The sequence below is a fragment of the Dendrobates tinctorius genome, unplaced genomic scaffold, assembly GCF_039654945.1.
Source record: "Dendrobates tinctorius isolate UK_male_01 unplaced genomic scaffold, ASM3965494v1 ptg000147l, whole genome shotgun sequence".
Taxonomy (NCBI): Eukaryota; Metazoa; Chordata; class Amphibia; order Anura; family Dendrobatidae; genus Dendrobates; species Dendrobates tinctorius.
Window position 1 is genome coordinate 15,531,880 of NW_027361814.1, and position 19,001 is coordinate 15,550,880.

A 19,001-nucleotide genomic window follows, 5' to 3' on the forward strand; every position below is an offset into this window, starting at 1 on the left:
GCCCACAGCATCCCCACTAACATTAGCACTCCCGTCGTTGCTGCCTGCTGCCTGAATCTTGGTGACAGTAACCCTGCTCGCATCGCCACTTGAAGCGATGTCCGAGGGACCACCACAATGCAGTGAGACTACGGTGCACATGATGAGGTGCAAACAACAAAGGGTTAATTTATTTACAGGCAAGGAATGCAGTGATAGGAAGGTGTAAACAGGGGTATGCAATGACATAAAACAATTTACAAAAGTGATATTCTCTAGCTGGACCAGCAAATGGCCCAGTGCACCAAATATTACAGATCAGTGTATTTTTCAAAAGGCAAAACAACGCAATAAAGTACAGTATGCTGCTACTCTATCTATAGCCTAACTGTCCCCTGCTACACCAGCCGCACGGCTACCGTGCTCTGTCTAATGCAGCCTATCCTAAGCCCTAAACATGTGCGCACATGTGGTTAACACTCACAGTAAAGTTGGTGTCTCAGTTCCTTCCCGGGGGCCCCCTGCAGTTCTCTGCAAGATGATGCGATGTGTTCCCTAGAAGCTCTGTCCCCTCTCCATAACATTTTATGAGCACCAGTTGTCATCTCCTATTACAATATATGTTCTCCATTCTCCCATTATGATTCATAATCATTACTAATCTAGAATCATTTCTACCTATTCAGATTTTATTCTAGGAATAGTATTAGAAATAGTGCTTTTTATTTCACATCATCTATTGTGGCTCTCTCTATAAAACATGGACAAGAAATACATAAATACTATGCAAAAAAACCTCTGATTTGTTGCTATGGATAACATCTTAAAGAGGTTGCCTACTACTGTTTGGCTGTATCCTTAGGATAGGTCATCAATGTCTGATCAGTTGGGGTCCGACACTCGGTATTCCCACTAATCAGCTGTTATCAGCGTCTGCGTTGCCGGTCGCTTACCGTTGGGGCTCAGAACTGATTATGCTGATGTGGTCCAGTAGAGAAAAATCCTTCAACTTTTCCTTTCACCACACGTGAATCATCTACCCATTATATTTTTCTAATACAGAAAAGCACAGAAAGAGGAAAAAATCCTCCAATAATGATACACAGCAAAGGAACAACAAGGTTTACCCGTACAGGCCTCCAGACAATGCACTATCAGGGTGCAGTGGACCCATATAATTAGGATGGCAACACAGGTGCAAAAATACCAACAAAATAACCTGCTCACATCCTACCAATATATGGAGGGGGCGGTTATCTGGCATATAGATGCACAAGAAACTTGTGTTTGAAACCAAATGGGCCCAGCTGCACCCTGAAAAAAAGTTGGTATTTTTGTTGGTATTTTTGCACCTGTGTTGCCATCCTAATTATATGGGTCCACTGCACCCTGATAGTGCATTGTCTGGAGGCCTGTACGGGTAAACCTTGTTGTTCCTTTGCTGTGTATCATTATTGGAGGATTTTTTCCTCTTTCTGTGCTTTGCTGTATTAGTATATATTAGTGTTAGCTACCCGTAAACGTGGAGATCTTTGACGCAGGTTACGGGCTCACGTATTTTGGCCAAAATATCAGCTAATACTCCACATTTTTTTAAATGTGTTTTCTTTGCACTTTTTTTCAGGGTGCAGCTGGGCCCATTTGGTTTCAAACACAAGTTTCTTGTGCATCTATATACCAGATAACCGCCCCCTCCATATATTGGTAGGATGTGAGCAGGTTATTTTGTTGGTATTTTTGCACCTGTGTTGCCATCCTAATTATGTGGGTCCACTGCACCCTGATAGTGCATTGTCTGGAGGCCTGTACGGTAAACCTTGTTGTTCCTTTGCTGTGTATCATTATATTTTTCACATAAAGGCTGTTTGCACCAAAGTTTCATTGCTGTGATGCAACAATAAAAGACATTTGGTAAAATTCTAATGCTTTGTGCCTCTAGCTGCCATGCAGACCTTTGTATCTCCATAGTTACAGACTACAAAACATGTGTTGTCTGTTCCTACAGTAACGTGTTACTCCTTCCTGTCTCCCGCCCCCGACTGTAAGGGGTTTGCTTGAAATTTTAATAAACAAATAAATGTTATACATGACATGTTACAATATTCATCTTTTTTACTATTTGTATTTTACGTGTATAATAATATACTTTTTTCTTTTCTTAGCTTCGTATGGTTGAAATAAAAGTAAGTATATAACGCATATATTCCCAGAACTAGATATATATATATATATATTTCTGTATCGTGAATTTTCTTGCAAAACTCTTTGGACTAGTGAGAATAAGACCAGTTTTAAGGCTACTTTCACACATGCGTTTTATTCCTGCGCGTTTTTTGAGCACACAAATGCATGAAAAAACGCATCATGTGTTTGTGTGCGTTTTTTTGCGGGTTTTGGTGCATTTATGCGCACCCATAGACTATAATGGGTGTTTTGCTGTAAAAAAAACCGCATTGCGTGCGCATGTGTTTTTTGGTTGGCAAGTCGGGCGCACAAAAAATGCAACAGGATGCATTTTGTGCTCCTGAGCGCACACTGCAAAAAAACGCATGTGTATGCGCACCTATGCGCACCCATGTTAAAGTATAGGGAAGAAAACGCATGCTTTTTTTTTGCGCTAAAAACCAGCACAAAAAAACGCAAGTGTGAAACCAGCCTTAGCCCTGTAAGCACTGATGTACCCGTGGACGGATCACTAGAGCGCACATTCCGATTAGCTTCAGCGTCCCTGCGCTCCTCTGATACTGATGCAGGTTCGAAGAGTGCACAGTTCAGACCAGCAGGGCAATTATGTCGCTAATAATTTGGCGCAACACTGCTTAATTCTACTCCAGTCATCCCTCCCTGAGTGAGTTACTTTGACAAATTTGTGTGACATTTTGCCAAATGTGCAACTTTTCTAACGAAAAAGTTACTTAGCCAGTTAAAGACAATAAGAAATGCAATATGGGTCTTTGGATTTCGTTAATTCCGTCACTTTGATGAATTTGCCCCTTCTCTTCTCTCTCTACACGGCACCAATTGGACAGGCCATCAGCAGATTTTGCTTTCAGTACCATCTTTATGCTGATGACACACAACTATACATGTCATTCCCGACCTTACCCCCGCTGTACTACAGAATGCCAGTGACTGTCTGTCCGCTATCTATCTGAAACTCAACCTCTCCAGAACTGAACTTCTTCTGCTCCTGCCGTCTACTAACCTCCATAAATCTGACATTTCCCTCTCTGTGGGTGGCACTATAATAACACCCCAGCAGCAGGTGCGCTGTCTGGGTGTTATGTTTGACACCAATCTCTCCTTCACATCCCGTATACAATCTCTTCTCTTGCCACTTACACCTAAAGAACATCTCTAGAATCCGCCCTTTTCTCACCATGGAAACAACAAAAACCCTCACTGTAGCATTGATCCACTCCCTCCTGGATTACTGCAACGCTCTATTAATTGGCCTCCCCGTTACTTGACTATCACCTCTCCAGTCCATTCTTAATGCGGCAGACAGGGTAATCTATCTGGCTATTTGGTACTCGGACGCGTCCGCTCTTCGCCAGTCCTTACACTGGCTGCCGATTCATTATAGGGTCCAATTCAAAGTACTTGTTCTCACCCACAAAGCTCTCCACAGTGCAGCACCCCCCTACATCTTCTCCCTCATTTCTGTCAATCAGCCTAACCGACTGCTGCGCTCTGTAAACGACTTGCGACTAACCTCTGCACTAATCCGTACCTCCCACTCCCGAGTCCAAGACTTCTCCCGTGATGCGCAATCCTCTGGAATGCTCTACCCCAAGAAATTAGGATTATCCACAATTTGCATAGTTTTATCACGTTCACTAATCAAAATCATTCTATGTGTAAGTGTGCGTGTGTAGCCCATTCACTATCTACATGCATCCCTCACTCCCCCAAGATGGCTGGACCATCATTGTAAATGCAGCATTGTAAATACACACCTGTACTTTCTATCTCCCCCACCTTATTGTAGATTGTAAGCTCTCACGAGCAGGGGCAGCTTATTTTGCTTTAATTATTGTATTGGTAAACTTGTTACTTATGACGTGTTTTGAAACTGTTAAACTGTAAAGCGCTGCGGAATATGTTGGCGCTATATAAATAAAGATTATTCTTTGTCACAAAAAAAATCAACAAAAACCACACAAGTAAAAAGTGAGAAAAAAATGACAAAAAAACCCTGCTGATTATGAACTGGGCCTTTTAGAGAACCTTTCACCTCAATTTTTCATGATGAACTGGACAAACAATGTAATAGTGGCTGCAGAGCTCAATAAAACATCTTTTTTTTATTTCACCTTTCCATAACAATCAACGTATTTGGCACCTAATCAGTTAACTTTTGCTAAATTTAAGAGGGGCGTTACACCAACTATTACAGGGAGAAGAAATATACGCCTCCAGTTAAAACATCCACTTGGACTTAAAGGGATACTCCCATCTCCAATATCCTATCCCAGTATGTAGTAGGTGTAGTAATAATAATAATAATAATAATAATAAAATTTGCAAATAACTCCAATTAGAAATGTAGTATAGTTTTTCTGTTTCACAATGTCTTTTTCCTCATGTGCAGGCATTGCAGGACCTTAGGTAGCCATGATTATAGCAACTAATATAGTGACAATTAGCTAGTTGCTAGTGGTTGTAACCATGGATACCTAAGGTCCTGCAATGCCCTGCACATGAGGAAAGAGACATGGCTAATCAGAAGAACTATACTACATTTCTAATTGGATGTATTTGCGGATATTATTATTATTTTACTACTAGTGTTGAGCGATACCATCCGATACCCTAAAATATCGGATCGGATGGTATCGGCCCGATACGAAAAAAGTATCGGGTATCGCCGATTCCGATACCGGAAGTCCCATTCAAGTCTATGGGACTTCCGGTATCGGAATAAGAAAAACCCTTTTCTGTCCTTGTACAGCCTCTCGGGGGGGGGGTGTACGGTCCTTCCGGAGGTCTGTGCGGACTGCCGGGGGTCTGTACCGGCCTGCCGGTGGTCTGTACCGACAAGTCCCATCGGGCGATGCCTGCTACCATGACGGTGATTGACACATTAGCCAATGATGGGACAGTAGTAGTCCCATCATCCGGCTAATGTGTTGAATGTACAAAAAAAAAATACATACTACATACATACTACATGCTACATACATACTACATATATACTACATGCAACATACATATATACTACATGCAACATGCATATTACATATATACAACATGCATACTAAATATATACTACATGCATGCAACATACATATATACTACATGCAACATGCATACTACATATACACTACATGCATACTACATATATACTACATGCATGCAACATGCATATATACAACATATATACTACATGCAACATACATACTACATATATACTACATGCATGTAACATACATATATGCTACATATATACTTAGTGTTGAGCATTCCGATACTGCAAATATCGGGGTATCAGCCGATATTCGCTGTATCGGAATTCCGATACCGAGTACCGATATTTTTTCAATATCGGATACTGGAATCAGAAGTTCCCATAATGCAAAGAGCCACTGTTGTGGCTCTGATTGGCTGCCGAAATGACGTCATCATGATGCGCGGTCTGTGCGCATCATGATGCGCCGTCAGTTCGGGCCTTTCGGGAGGTCTATGTCGACTGCCCGGGGGTCTGTGCAGACTGCCTGGGGGTCTGTGCTGACTGCTCGGGGGTCTGTGCGGACTGCCGGGGGTCTGTACCGGCCTGCCGGGGGGGGCTGTGCCGGCCTGCCGGTGGTCTGTACCGACTGTCCGGGGGTCTGTGCAGGCTGCGGGGGTCTGTACCGGCCTGCCGGGGGGCTGTGCCGGCCTGCCGGTGGTCTGTACAGACTGTCCGGGGGTCTGCGCGGACTGCCGGGGGTCTGTACCGGCCTGCCGGGGGACTGTGCCGGCCTGCCGGTGGTCTGTGCCGACTATCCGGGGGTCTGAGCGGACTGCCGGGGGTCTGTACCGGCCTGCCGGGGGGCTGTGCAGGCCTGCTGCTGGTCTGTGCTGACTGTCCGGGGGTCTGTACCGGCCTGCCGGGGGTCTGTACCGGCCTGCCGGTGGTCTGTGCCGACTGTCCGGGGTCTGTGCAGGCGGCGGGGGTCTGTACCGGCCTGCTGGGGGGCTGTGCTGGCCTGCCGGTGGTCTATACCGACTGTCCGGAGGTCTGTGAAGGCTGTGGGGGTCTGTGCAGGATCGTCCGATGGGACTACAAGTCCCATCGGGCGATGCCTGTTACCATGACGGTGATTGACACATTAGCCAATGATGGGACAGTAGTAGTCTTCTACATGGAAGATTTGGTAAAAGGACATCAGATCTCTTTCTATTCACTGGGAAAGGCTTAAAGGGGTTGTCCAGGCTTGGGGCTCAAGTGTGAAGTCTAATCCTAGACAACCCCTTTAGTAATCTTTGTCTCCCAAGGCTGACAAAACATTAGGGAGCGATCATCCTGTAGCCAGTTGAAAAGGAGGGAAAATGGTCTCAGAATACTTAGTGAAGAATTCTATATATTTTTTCAGTTTTCATTGCAATGTGCGACAGGATAAGATCAACTGGAAGGTTTAATCTGATCTGGTTCTTTTCTACCAAACTCTAAGCAGCTTATAAGTAATAATAATAATTTCTCTCTTTTCTGCAGGACCCAAATAAACACCGCATAGCACAGTGGCAGGATGTGACCACAAAGCAAGGATTTGCTGAATTCAGCTTTCACCTGGCCGATGAATTAGCTTTTGGAAGTTATCAAATTAACATACCTGATGGTTGTGATAAAGATTTTAAAGTTGATAAATATGGTAAGGGGATGTGAAAATAAGTTTTAAAAAAATTATGTAATAAGGATAAAATATAATTATCATACGTTTTCCAATTATCACAAAAACGGCCAATTTTGAACATGTACGTACTTCTTGCTAGGCTGGAGACAGACACAACGTATAAAAATACAGACCGTATTTTACGGTCGTAATATGCAGAAATGTTCCCTGAACAGTGATCCATATGTCATCTGTTGTCAAGGTGTGGCTCCTTTTTTTTGCGCATGTAAATATCCGTACGACATCCGTATTGCATCCGTATGCAGAGATTTTCTCGCTGGCTTGCAAAATGGACATATAATGGAGCCAGGGCCGGCGTCAGCACCCGTCGCACCTGGGCAAATGCCGGGCCCTGGCGAGATTGGGGGCCCACTCACGCTGTTTGGGATACCATACATGGCTCCCAACCCCATCCTCGCCCTCCCTGAGGGATCCACGCAGCCCCTCACAGCCAGCAATGAGTCATCACTATGGCTGTTCTCTTGTGTGCGGCACAGGACCTGTGATGAGGTCACAGGAGGGGAGGAGTCAGGGGTCACATGATCAGGGGCCTCTGTGGCTGCAGGACTCTGCTGTGCTGGTTGTCATGGTGCTGGATGAGGTAAAGTTTATGTGTGGGTTCAGGAGGGGTTTACAGGGTGGATGTAGCAGAGCTGTGTGTGTACAAGGTGTACGTAGTGGAGCCGTGTGTGTACGAGGTGTACAGAGCGGAGCCGTGTGTACGAGGTGTACAGAGCGGAGCCGTGTGTGTACGAGGTGTACAGAGCGGAGCCGTGTGTGTACGAGGTGTACGGTACGGAGCCATGTGTGTACGAGGTGTACAGAGCGGAGCCATGTGTGTCCGAGATGTACAGAGCAGAGCCTTGTGTGTATGAGGTGTGCGGAGCGGAGCCATGTGTGTACGAGGTGTACGGTGTGGAGCCGCATGTGTACGAGGTGTACGGAGCGGAGCCGTGTTTGTATGAGATGTGCGAAGCGGAGCCACATGTGTATGAGTTGTGCAGAGACGCATGTGTTCGAGGTGTACGGAGCAGAGCCGGATGTGTATGAGGTGTACGGAGCAGAGCCATGTTTGTATGAGGTGTATGGAACGGAGCCCTGTGTGTACGGAGCTGAGCCATGTGTTTATGGAGCGGAGCAGAGCCGGGTGTGTACGGGGTGTATGGAGTGAAGCCGCGTGTGTACAATGTGTACGGAGCGGAGCCGTGTGTGTACGAGGCATACAAAGCGGAGCCGTGCATGTACGAGGTGTATGGTGGGGAGCATTCATACCTCCCAACCATCCCGTATCCAGCGAGACAGTCCTGATTTTGAGAGAGAGACTGACTGCCCTAGCCGTGAGCTTACTTTTCCCGCTGACACAGGAGTACACGGCGTAGCCCCAAGAAGCACTTTAAAACTAGCACATGACGTTCTACCGGAAGTGACGTGCTGGAAGCTGACCAGAAATTAGGTAAGTACGGGAGGAGATTGTGACGGAACCATGGAGGCACTTCAGGGAATGCTTCAGATCCATCACCGTGTCCTCCTCTGACAGCGCGGACAGCGGGATCGCCTTGGAATCGGAGATGCCTGCCATGTGTGCGGATCATGATATATCCTGCACCAGGAGGCTCAGGTGGGCACTACAATGGGAGCCAGGTTGCTATGGTATTTTTATAGAATCTTTATTTCTTTCGCTGTTTCTTTCTCTCTCTCTGTTCTTTCTTTCTCTCTGCTCTTTCTCTCTAAACATTTTTTTCTCTCTCTCTGTTCTTTCTTTCTCTCGCTCGCTGCTATCTTTCTTTCCCCTCCTTTCTTTCTTTCTCTGATCCTTCTCTCTCTGATCTTTCTTTCCTCTTTTTCTTTCTCTCTCTGTTCTTTCTATCCTCTCTTTCTTTCTCTCTCTGTTCTTTCTATCCTCTCTTATTTTCTCTCTCTTTTCTTTCTCTTTCTTTCTCTCTCTCTCTCTATTCTTTCTTTCACCTCTTTCTTTCTTACTTTCTCTGTTCTTTCTTTCTTTCCTATCTTTCTTTCTTTCTCTCTCTGTTCTTTCCCCTCTTTCTTTTTCTCTCTACCTCTTTCTTCTTTCTTTCTTTCCTCTCCTTCTTTCTCTCTCCCTGTTCTTTTTTTCTGTCCATTCTTTCTTTCTCTCTCTGATCTTTCTTTCTCCGTTCTTTCTTTCCCCTCTTTATTTCTCTCTCCCTCTCTGTTCTTTTTTCCCCTCTTTCTATCTTTCTGTCCTTTTTTTCTGTCCAGTCTTTCTCTCTGTTCTTTTTCTCTCTTTTTTCTTTCTCTCTGTTCTTTCTTTCCCCTCTTTCTCTCACTGTTCTTTCTTTCTTTCCCCTCTTTCTTTCTCTCTCTCTCTGTTCTTTCTTTCCCCTCTTTCTTTCTCTTTCTCTCTGTTCTTTTCTTTCTCTTTCTGTCTCTAATCTTTCTTTCTTTCTCTCTCTGTTCTTTCTTTCTCTGTTCTTCCTTTCTTTCTCTGTTCTTTCTTTCCCCTCTTTCTTTCTTTCTCTCTTTCTCTCTGTTCTTTCTTTCTCTCTTTCAGTTCTCTCTCTCTGTTCTTTCTTTCTCTTTCTCTGTTCTTTCTTTCATACATACACTACTAATCAATAGCCTCGTTCACATGAATGTGTTTTGCCACAGAGCAAATGTCCGTGTGGATCACATGCAAGTCCCTTTTTGGCTGGCACCACGGATGTCACACTGCATAAATCATGGTATGTGTTAAAGGGGGAGGCAACTGAGACTTTTTCGCCCGGGGCCCTCAAAAACCTGGAGCCGGCCCTGAATGGAGCCCAATGACAGGTTAAAACACAAGCGAAAGAATAGATATAGACACATAGAATACATACATATACTATATATATATATATATACATGTCATTGAGACACATATATATACACTGCTCAAAAAAATAAAGGGAACACTTAAACAACAGAATATAACTCCCAGTAAATCAAACTTCTGTGAAATCAAACTGTCCACTTAGGTAGCAACAATGATTGACAATCAATTTCACTTGCTGTTGTGCAAATGGAATAGACAACAGATGGAAATTATTGGCAATTATCAAGACACCCTCAACAAAAGAGTGGATCTGCAGGTGGGGACCACAGACCACATCTCAGTATCAATGCTTTCTGGCTGATGTTTTGGTCACTTTTGAATATTGGTTGTGCTTTCACACTCATGGTAGCATAAGACAGACTCTACAACCCAGACAAGTGGCTCAGGTAGTGCAGCTCATCCAGGATTGCACATCAATGCGAGCTGTGGCAAGAAGGTTTGCTGTGTCTGTCAGCGTAGTGTCCAGTGGCTGGAGGTGCTACCAGGAGACAGGCCAGTACACCAGGAGACATAGAGTGGGCCATATGAGGGCAACAACCCAGCAGCAGAACCGCTACCTCAGCCTTTGTGCAAGGAGGAACAGGAGGAGCACTGCCAGAGCCCTGCAAAATGACCTCCAGCAGGCCACAAATGTGCATGTGTCTACACAAACGATTAGAAACCGACTCCATGAGGATGGTCTGAGTGCCCGACGTCCACAGATGGGGGTCGTGCTCACAGCCCAACACTGTGTGGCCCTCCAAAGAAATGCCACCCCACACCATTACTGACCCACTGCGAAACCGGTCATGCTGAAGGATGTTGCAGGCAGCAGATCGCTCTCCATGGCGTCTCCAGACTCTGTCATGTATGTCACATGTGCTGAGTGTCGAATTTGTCAATCCTGGTGTTCTGTGGCAAATGCCAAGCGTCCTGCACGGAGTTGGGCTGTGAGCACAACCACCATCTGTGAACGTTGGGCCCTCACCAATACTGAGGACATGGCCACAATTTGATATTCCTGAATGAACCATTTATTTAAAGGGGTTATTCAAATTTGATCGCCAATCCTTATGGCCTTCACAAACATTAGACTAACTTTGTTTAAACCCAATGATATCACTGGGATTAGAGGATTAGACGACAGTCTTATTTGTATGGGTGCCTCCCAACTATCCACCAACAGCTGACATCGAGAAAAGAAGGATCTAACACTTAGGATTTCCTGTGACCTATCATTTTTTTTCCGGGAGATAAACCACCAACATAGAATTCAGCAGAGTAAACCAAACTGCAAAAGCAATGTTAACAATGAAGAGGCTGCAAGTCCACCATGAGTGGCTGTGGCTCCTCTTAAGTATATTAACACATTGCATTTTTGAAGTTTTATTTCTGCACCAAAAACCAGAGAGATGGTAAGAAAAAGGACCCATGCAATGCGCATGATTTTGTTGCGTGTTTGTTTTTACGTGCATTTTTGCAGCAGCTTTACTTACGCTTTTCACCCACATGTTTTAATGAGTAAAAAGAGCTGCAAAAACAATGAAAGAATCGACATGCCTGCATCTGGGCAAAAAACGCAGCAGGGCTCAAAATACACATGGAAAAAAAGGCAGCGTGTGCATGAGATTTCAGAAATCTCTTTGATTATGCTGGTCCTATTTGCATATCACTGAACAGAATCATAACTATATGCTATATTAGTAAAAAACAATGAAATATGCGCCCTTACACGTGTGTGGTGCTCTGGGGTTGAACATACTGTTCTTTGGACGCTCCCATTGTTTGTTTTTCTTTCTGCTCCTTGAAATACCGATGAAAATAGGACCCAACAATTAAACTGATATCTTAGCCTAAAACTGGTCATGCACATTAGAAAACTGTCAGCTGAACTATTGTTTGGTTAACAACTGTCCTTCCAAGCTCCCATATGCACAGGAACACTTGTTTTGGCCACTTGTGTTCCCTATGAGAAAGCTGCTGCCACATTCATATGGCAGTGACTTGTCTGTCTCCAAACAAGAGAAATTTCAGATGCTCAATCCATATATTCCTGTACAACATCTGACAGTCAAGAGGCCCTCATGCACAAAAGATGTTTGGCTGATCCAGCCGAAATCTCATAATGTGTATGAGGATTTTAAAAATAAACTATGAATTTAATTAGCCTGGATAACCCAATAAAGTTTCTAAAAAAATACAATGCGGCCAAAAATACAGTACACAATAAGAAATATTTTGTACTACACTTTTTAAAATAAGCATTAAAAAGCAAATGTTGCACAAAGGTCTCATGTAGATAAAAATAGGAACTGGCGCATTGTATAAAGGGTCAGCACATAAGTTTGAGGCACCAGGTATCGCACAGTCATTGTATTGCACGTGGCCCCACCTAAGTCTAAAATCAGTCCTGCTTATCTGCTATGTTTATTGTTCTAAATACCATGGCAAGTAGTAATAACCGTCAGGAAATCTTCTCCCAACCACCAAGTGCTGTGACTCCCATCCCTTCCTGCATCTCCCCTAGCTCACTTTCCACATTTGATCCCATCACAGAAGAAGAAGTCTCCAGACTCCTCTCTTCTTCTCGTCCGACTACATGCACTACAGACCCCATTCCCTCACATCTCCTCCAGTCTCTCTCTCCAATCGTCACAACCCACCTAACTACAATCTTTTCCCATCCTCCTTCAAACACATCATTACTCCATTACTAAAGAAACCCGCTCTCGACCCATCTTGCACAAAGAACTACAGACCAGTCTCCAATCTCCCCTTCATCTCTAAACTTTTGGAGCGCCTAGTTTACTCCCGCCTTAGCCCTTACCTCTCCACTCACTCCCTTCAAGACCCTTCACAGTCCGGTTTCCGCCCCCTACAATCGACTGAAACTACACTCATCAAAGTGATCAATGACCTTCTAACAGCAAAACATAACGATGAGCACTGTCTGCTCATTCTTCTTGACCTATCTGCAGCTTTCGACACTGTTGACCACCATCTCCTACTCTCTAGGCTCCAGTCACTAGGCATTAAGGACACTGCTCTCTCCTGGTTCTCTTCCTATCTCTCTGACCGCTCCTTCAGTGTTTTGTTCTCTGGCTCCACATCATCTCCTCTTCCTCTTGCTGTCGGGGTACCTCAGGACTCAGTCCTTGGCCCCCTTCTTTTCTCTCTCTACACAACCCGAATTGGACAGACCATCAGCAGATTTGGCTCTCAGCACCATCTTTATGCTGATGACACACAACTATATACGTCTTCCCCCGACCTTACCCCCGCTGTACTACAGAATGCTAGTGGCTGTCTGTCCGCAGTCTCCAACATCATGTCCACTCTCTATCTGACACTCAACCTCTCCAAAACTGAATTTCTTCTGCTCCCGCCGTCTACTAACCTCCATAAATCTGACATTTCCCTCTCCGTGGGTGGTATCACAATAACATCCCGGCAGCAGGCGCACTGTCTGGGTGTTATGTTTGACACCAATCTCTCCTTCAGATCCCATAATCAAGCTTTTGCCGCTTACACCTAAAGAACATCTCTAGAATCCGCCCTTTTCTCACCATGGAAACAACAAAAACCCTCACTGTAGCATTGATCCTCTCCCGCCTGGATTACTGCAACGCTCTATTAATTGGCCTCCCCGTTACTCGACTATCCCTTCTTCAGTCCATACTTAATGCAGCAGCCAGAGTCATCTATCTGACTAATCGGTACTCGGACATGTCTGCTCTTTGCCAGTCCTTAATTTGGCTGCCGATTTATAGGATCCAATTCAAAGTACTTGTTCTCACACACAAAGCTCTGCACAGTGCAGCACCCCCTTACATCTCCTCCCTCATTTCTGTCCATCGGCCTAACCGACCGCTGCGCTCTGCAAATGATTTTTTACTAACCTCTGCACTAATCCGTACATCCCACTTCCGACTCCAAGACTTCTCCCGTGCTGCGCCCATCCTCTGGAATGCTCTACCCCAAGAAATCAGGACTATTCACAATTTGCTTAGTTTCAGGCGCTCCCTCAAACACATTTGTTCAGAGCGGCCTATCACATTCACTAATCAAAGTCATTCTATGTGTAAGTGTGCGTGTGTAGCCCATTCACTATCTCCATCGATCCCTCAGTCTCTCAAGATGGCTGGACCTTAATTGTAAATATAACATTTTAAATACACACCTGTACTTTGTATCTCCCTCACCTCATTGTAGATTGTAAGTTCTCACGAGTAGGGTCGTCTTATTTTGCTTTAATTATTGTATTGTTAACGTTGTTACTTATGACTTGTGTTCTGAAACTGTTAAACTGTAAAGCACTGCGGAATATGTTGGCGCTATATAAATAAAGATTATTATTATTATTATTATAACTCAGGTATTAATAATGACGTACTGCCTTGATCAAAAAATGCTATTAAATGATAGTCAGAATTTGTAATAAATGACCTTTTTATTCCATTTAGCTACAAAGAGATTTGAGTTAAATATCAGTGCGCCATCCGAAGTTGCCACCACAGACAAATCTTTTCATCTGGAAATTTGCGGCAGGTAAGAAGCCCAATAATGTTACTGCATGACTCCCAAACCCCATACTTACAATATGGTCACTAATAAACGTAGCAGTTCCAGCAATGAGAGCATTAATATATAGAGTCAGCCAGAACAAATGGATAATTTTTAGATCATAGATTAATTATTTTTTGTGAACTCATAAATTAAGTTTGAGTCTCAGCATCTGCATGATTTGCGACTGCTAGACAGCCTAGCCTGAATACATGTGGGGATTTCCTAACAAACAGGCAATCCCCACATGTATTCAGGCTGTCTAGCAGCCGCAAATCATGCAGCTGCAGGGATTCAAACTTAATTTACGAGCATGACCAAGATACTCGGAGAACACCCGAGCATGCTCGGAAATCTCAACGAGCACACTAATCACTACTTCCTACTAAATATTGTGTCAGAATGATTGCATAATACTAATATTACAATTAACTTTTTACAGAGTCCAGCTAAGGAGTGAGATAGCTCATGAATCCAAGGTTATTCAGTTTCCAAAACCCCAGACTGACTGACAGTACTGCGCAGTTTGAGATCTTAGCAGTAGCAAGAAGTAAGGACTCAGAGGAGCTGTCAATCAGCCTATGGCTAAGTTCACATTAGCCTTTGGGGGCGCTGCTGAGGGCTGCGTACTTCCTCCGTTAAGCCCCGCCTACTTCTGCATACTTCTGCATGTGTTCTGCTTACCTATCTTTAACATTGGGTACGCAGGATGTATGCGGATGTATGCAGATGCATCATTTTGACGTGTCCGCTGACCGCACGGGAATGCAAAATTTTGAGGAGGAAGTGTCCCCTGTCTGACATTCCGGAGTTAGGCGTGACCAGTAAGAATTTTGGGATTGCCCAACATAGGGACGCAACTCTGAAAGAAGCCTTTAACAGTGTCACTGTCATTAATGAGGTTGCACAGGAGCTGGGGGTTGACACAAGGTTTCCTTATTTTATGATGAGTGGGGAGTTGTTGTACCGGTCACGAAAATAAGGGAGGAGTTGGTGGAGCAGTTAATAGTGCTGAGGCCCTATAGACAGAAGGTAATGGACATGGTCCACTCACACATCTTGGGGAGACATCTGGGAGTGGAAAAAACACAGGATAGGATTGTGCAGAGGTTCTATTAGCCTGGGTATCACCGGGAAATATTAAACTATTGCAGGTCCTGTCCCACATGTCAGTTAACTTCCCCCAGCTCTCACTTTCGGAGTCCCCTTGTGCCATTGCCCATTATTAAAGTGCCGTTCAAGAGAATTGCTATGGACTTGGCCGGTCCCCTGGTTAAATCAGCTCGTGGGTACCAGTATATATTGGTCATCCTGGACTATGTCACATGCTATTCTGATGCAATTCCCCTGAGAAACTACTCTTCGAAGAGTATAGCCCGCGAATAGGTCCATGTGTTTTCCTAGACAGGTTTACCGAAGGAGATCCTGACCGACCAGGGAATACATTTTATGAGTAAGGTGATGAGAGTGTTATGCAAGGTCCTGCAAATCTCCGAGCTGAGGACTTTAGTCTACCATCCTCAGACAGATGGCCTTGTCGAGAGATTTAAAAAACATTGAAGAGCATGCTGCAGAAAGCCTTACAGAAAGATGGTAGAGACTGGCACTGTCTTTTACTGTATCTGCTGTCCTCCATCCATGAGGTTCCACAGGCCTCTACGGAGTTCTCGGCCTTCAAAATTTTGTATGGCCGACATCCGCGAGATCTCCTGGATATAGCCAAGGAGACCTGCGAAGCCAAAGTCATGCCCCAGAGAAGCGTCATTGAGCACATGGCGCTTGATGCAGCAGAGGATTGTGAAGGTGATGCCTATAGTGAAAGAACACACCTCCTCTAAGCACAAGAAGCTCAGGCCAAGGTCTACAATCGGTCAGCCAGAGTGAGGCAATTCCATCTGGGAGAACGAGTTCTTGTGGTAATTCCTACGGTGGAGAGCAAGTTCTTGGCCAAATAGAAAGGACTGTATGACGTGGTGGAAAAGCTTGGTGATGTAAATTGTAAGATTCATCAAGCAGGAAGACAGAAACCATATCAGGTCTACTATGTGAACCTCATCAAGCCATGGAAAGAAAGAGAGCCGGCTGAAACTTCATGCTTACTGGGCAACCCAGAAGGCAAAGTTGGAGCTGTTGCCATAGCGGAGATGCTGTTGAAGGCCCAGAAACAGCAGTGCCGGGAGTTACTCCAGAACAACAGGGACCTGTTCTTGGAATTGCCCTGGTGCAAGAATGTTGTAGAACACAAAGTTCTGACGGAGCCACATGTGTGCATAAATGTCAAACCTTATCAGATTCCGGAGGCCCGTTGAGAAGTGATCTCCAAGGATGTGGAGCGCATGTTTAAACCCGGGGTCACTGAGGAGTCCAATAGCAGTTGGTCGAGCCCGATAGTCCTGGTCCCAAAGCCCGATGGGGAATGGAGATTCTGCAATGACTATCGCAAGTTGAATGAGGTCTCCAAGTACAACGCATATCCCATGCCATGCGTCGATTAACTAATCGAGAGACTTGGGACGCAAGGTACCTAACCACCTTGGATCTGACGAAGGGATATTGGCAGATCCCCATGGCACAGGAAGCCAAGGAGAAGACTGCATTTTCTACACTGAACAGATGTTTCCAGTAAGTCCAGATGCTGTTTGGACTGCAGGGGGCTCCGGCGACCTTCCAGAGAGCTATGGACAGAATCCTTGCACCCCATAAGCAATACGCCGCTGCATACATGGACGATATTGTTCTCTTTAACCCGGACTGAGAGACATCTAGAAAAGGTCCAAGTGGTGTTTGAGGTGGGGTTTCAATAAACCCAAAGAAGTGTGCCTTGGGGAAAGAAGAAGCCAAGTACCTTGGTTAAGTAGTGGGTCGAGGCAAGATCAAACCCCAAATCAATAAAATGGAAGCAATTCAAACATGGCTGAGACTGTTGACCAAGAAGCAAGTTAAAGCCTTCCTGGGAATCGTGGGATACTACAGGAGGTTCATCCCGAACTTCGCCATGATTGCCGCACCCCTGACTGACCTCCTTAATTGTACGAAATCAGTAATGGTTAAATGGTCTGAAGAGGCAGAGACGGCCTTTCACCAAATGAAAGGGTCTCTATATAAGCAACCGATTCTGGTGGTCCCTGACTTTAGGACATCATTTATACTCCAAACAGATGCCTCACATGTCAGTTTAGTAACAGTCCTTTCCCAGGAGAACAAGGGGAGGAGCACCCTATTCTCTACCTGAGTAGGAAGCTGTCCTCATGTGAGCAGAATTATTCAGTCGTGGAGAAAGAGTGCTTGGCCATAAAGTAGGCTGTTGACACATTACAGTAGTATCTGGTAGGACGTAAATTTAGATTGGTATCCGACCATGCCCCACTCAGATGAATGAGGAAAACAAAGTGTAAAAATGCTAGGGTCACCTGCTGGTTCTTAGCCCTGCAAGACTTCAACTTCCATGTGGAACACAGAGCAGAAAAGCTGTGTGGTAATGCCGATGCCCTCTCTAGAATCCCTTTTCTGGTAGTGGAAAGTGCCAAGTCCCACAGCTTTAGGCAGAAGGGGAGGTATGTAAGGAGGCTAATGGCCACGTAATTGATGAGAGATGAGTGGGTCTGGCTACTCACATTCCTCACCTCTGGGTGTAGTTACAGCCTATATAATGGAGGATGTTGTTTGGCACATGGGCTGTGTGTTGGGAGGGAGAAGGCCTCCTGTGCATGTGGCTACAGACTGAGCCTGAGTGCTGCACATTACCCAAGCCTGTGTGCCCACAGGACTGGCAGAGCAGAGTCCTGCTATAGACTTATATGTTTATTGTTTTTGCCTGATGTAAATGCTGTTCACTTTTGTTTGTGCTTCTGGGTTTATGAAGCAAGAAACCCATATGAAGTTTTAAAGGAACGTGCCTCTTGTTGTCCTCCTGTTGCACCCGAGTGAGTACAACCCCTACTACATATATATATATATATATATATATATATATATATATATATATATATATATATATATATAGTGAGATGCATACTAAATGCTATGAGGGGTTAATCGGCAATGTTAAGGGCTAGGTTTTAGCGAACAGTGAAAAGTGGGTGGGAGGCTGTTCACCAGCCCATTGTGCTTCACCTGTCATCTAACTGCTCTAATCTCTCAGTTCCATAGTCTCTTAGCGTTATGGTTAGTGGATCACACTAAATAAAATAAATAATAAAGTGCGATCACAACCCGGGGTCCACCGTGTAGAGATGATAACCTGGTGCTAGTGGGTAATGGCAGAGCAGTGCAGCGAGCGATCACAAAGAACACACGGGGTTAAACGTCACCCTGTGTGGACTGAGTGCAGATTACCCACTCTGATAACATCTTAGAGGGGTGAGCACAGAAATAGAGCTGCACCTAAACAGACCAGTGAAGCTTGGCGCAAAGTTTAGAGGAATGGAGCTAGAGACGAACCCCTGTTAACTTCACAGAGAACGTAACCCGCTCACCAGTGTAAGCTGCTGTAATCCCACATAATCAGCAAGTGCACACAAAACTCCTCTCCGGAGGTGCCGGAATTCCTAATGGTTCTAAAGCCAGCCCTGTATCCACATGAGCAAACTCCTCTCCGGATAAGCCGGAATTCCTAGCGGCGTAAAGCCGGCCCTGAACACGCTGATAAGGATCACACAGATGCTGTGTTCACACAGACACATGAAGCATAAATAATACTAGCACACGGGCCTGTGCACCTGAGGCCTTTTTATACTCATGTCCATTCAGACAGGACCTTGCTCATGGACCAA

General features: G+C 44.9%; 1 protein-coding gene and 1 long non-coding RNA gene across 5 annotated transcripts in view; one reads left to right on the plus strand and one right to left on the minus strand.

Moving 5' to 3' along the window:
* The window catches only part of LOC141049749 (uncharacterized), a 50,979-nt gene extending 49,765 nt beyond the window's left edge, over nucleotides 1-1,214 (minus strand). The window contains exon 1 of one of the 2 annotated variants that reach the window (XR_012220430.1): nucleotides 1,107-1,214. This is a non-coding gene — a long non-coding RNA (uncharacterized lncRNA). The other variant, XR_012220431.1, reaches the window with a different exon arrangement.
* LOC141049748 (alpha-2-macroglobulin-like protein 1) overlaps nucleotides 1-19,001 on the plus strand; it is a 355,320-nt gene that overhangs the window by 95,052 nt on the left and 241,267 nt on the right. For all 3 annotated transcript variants that reach the window (XM_073546474.1, XM_073546473.1, XM_073546476.1), the window contains exons 5-7: nucleotides 2,142-2,162; nucleotides 6,677-6,833; nucleotides 14,130-14,214. In XM_073546474.1, the coding sequence (XP_073402575.1) occupies nucleotides 2,142-2,162; nucleotides 6,677-6,833; nucleotides 14,130-14,214 (263 nt within the window). The remainder of the gene's footprint in view (nucleotides 1-2,141; nucleotides 2,163-6,676; nucleotides 6,834-14,129; nucleotides 14,215-19,001) is intronic.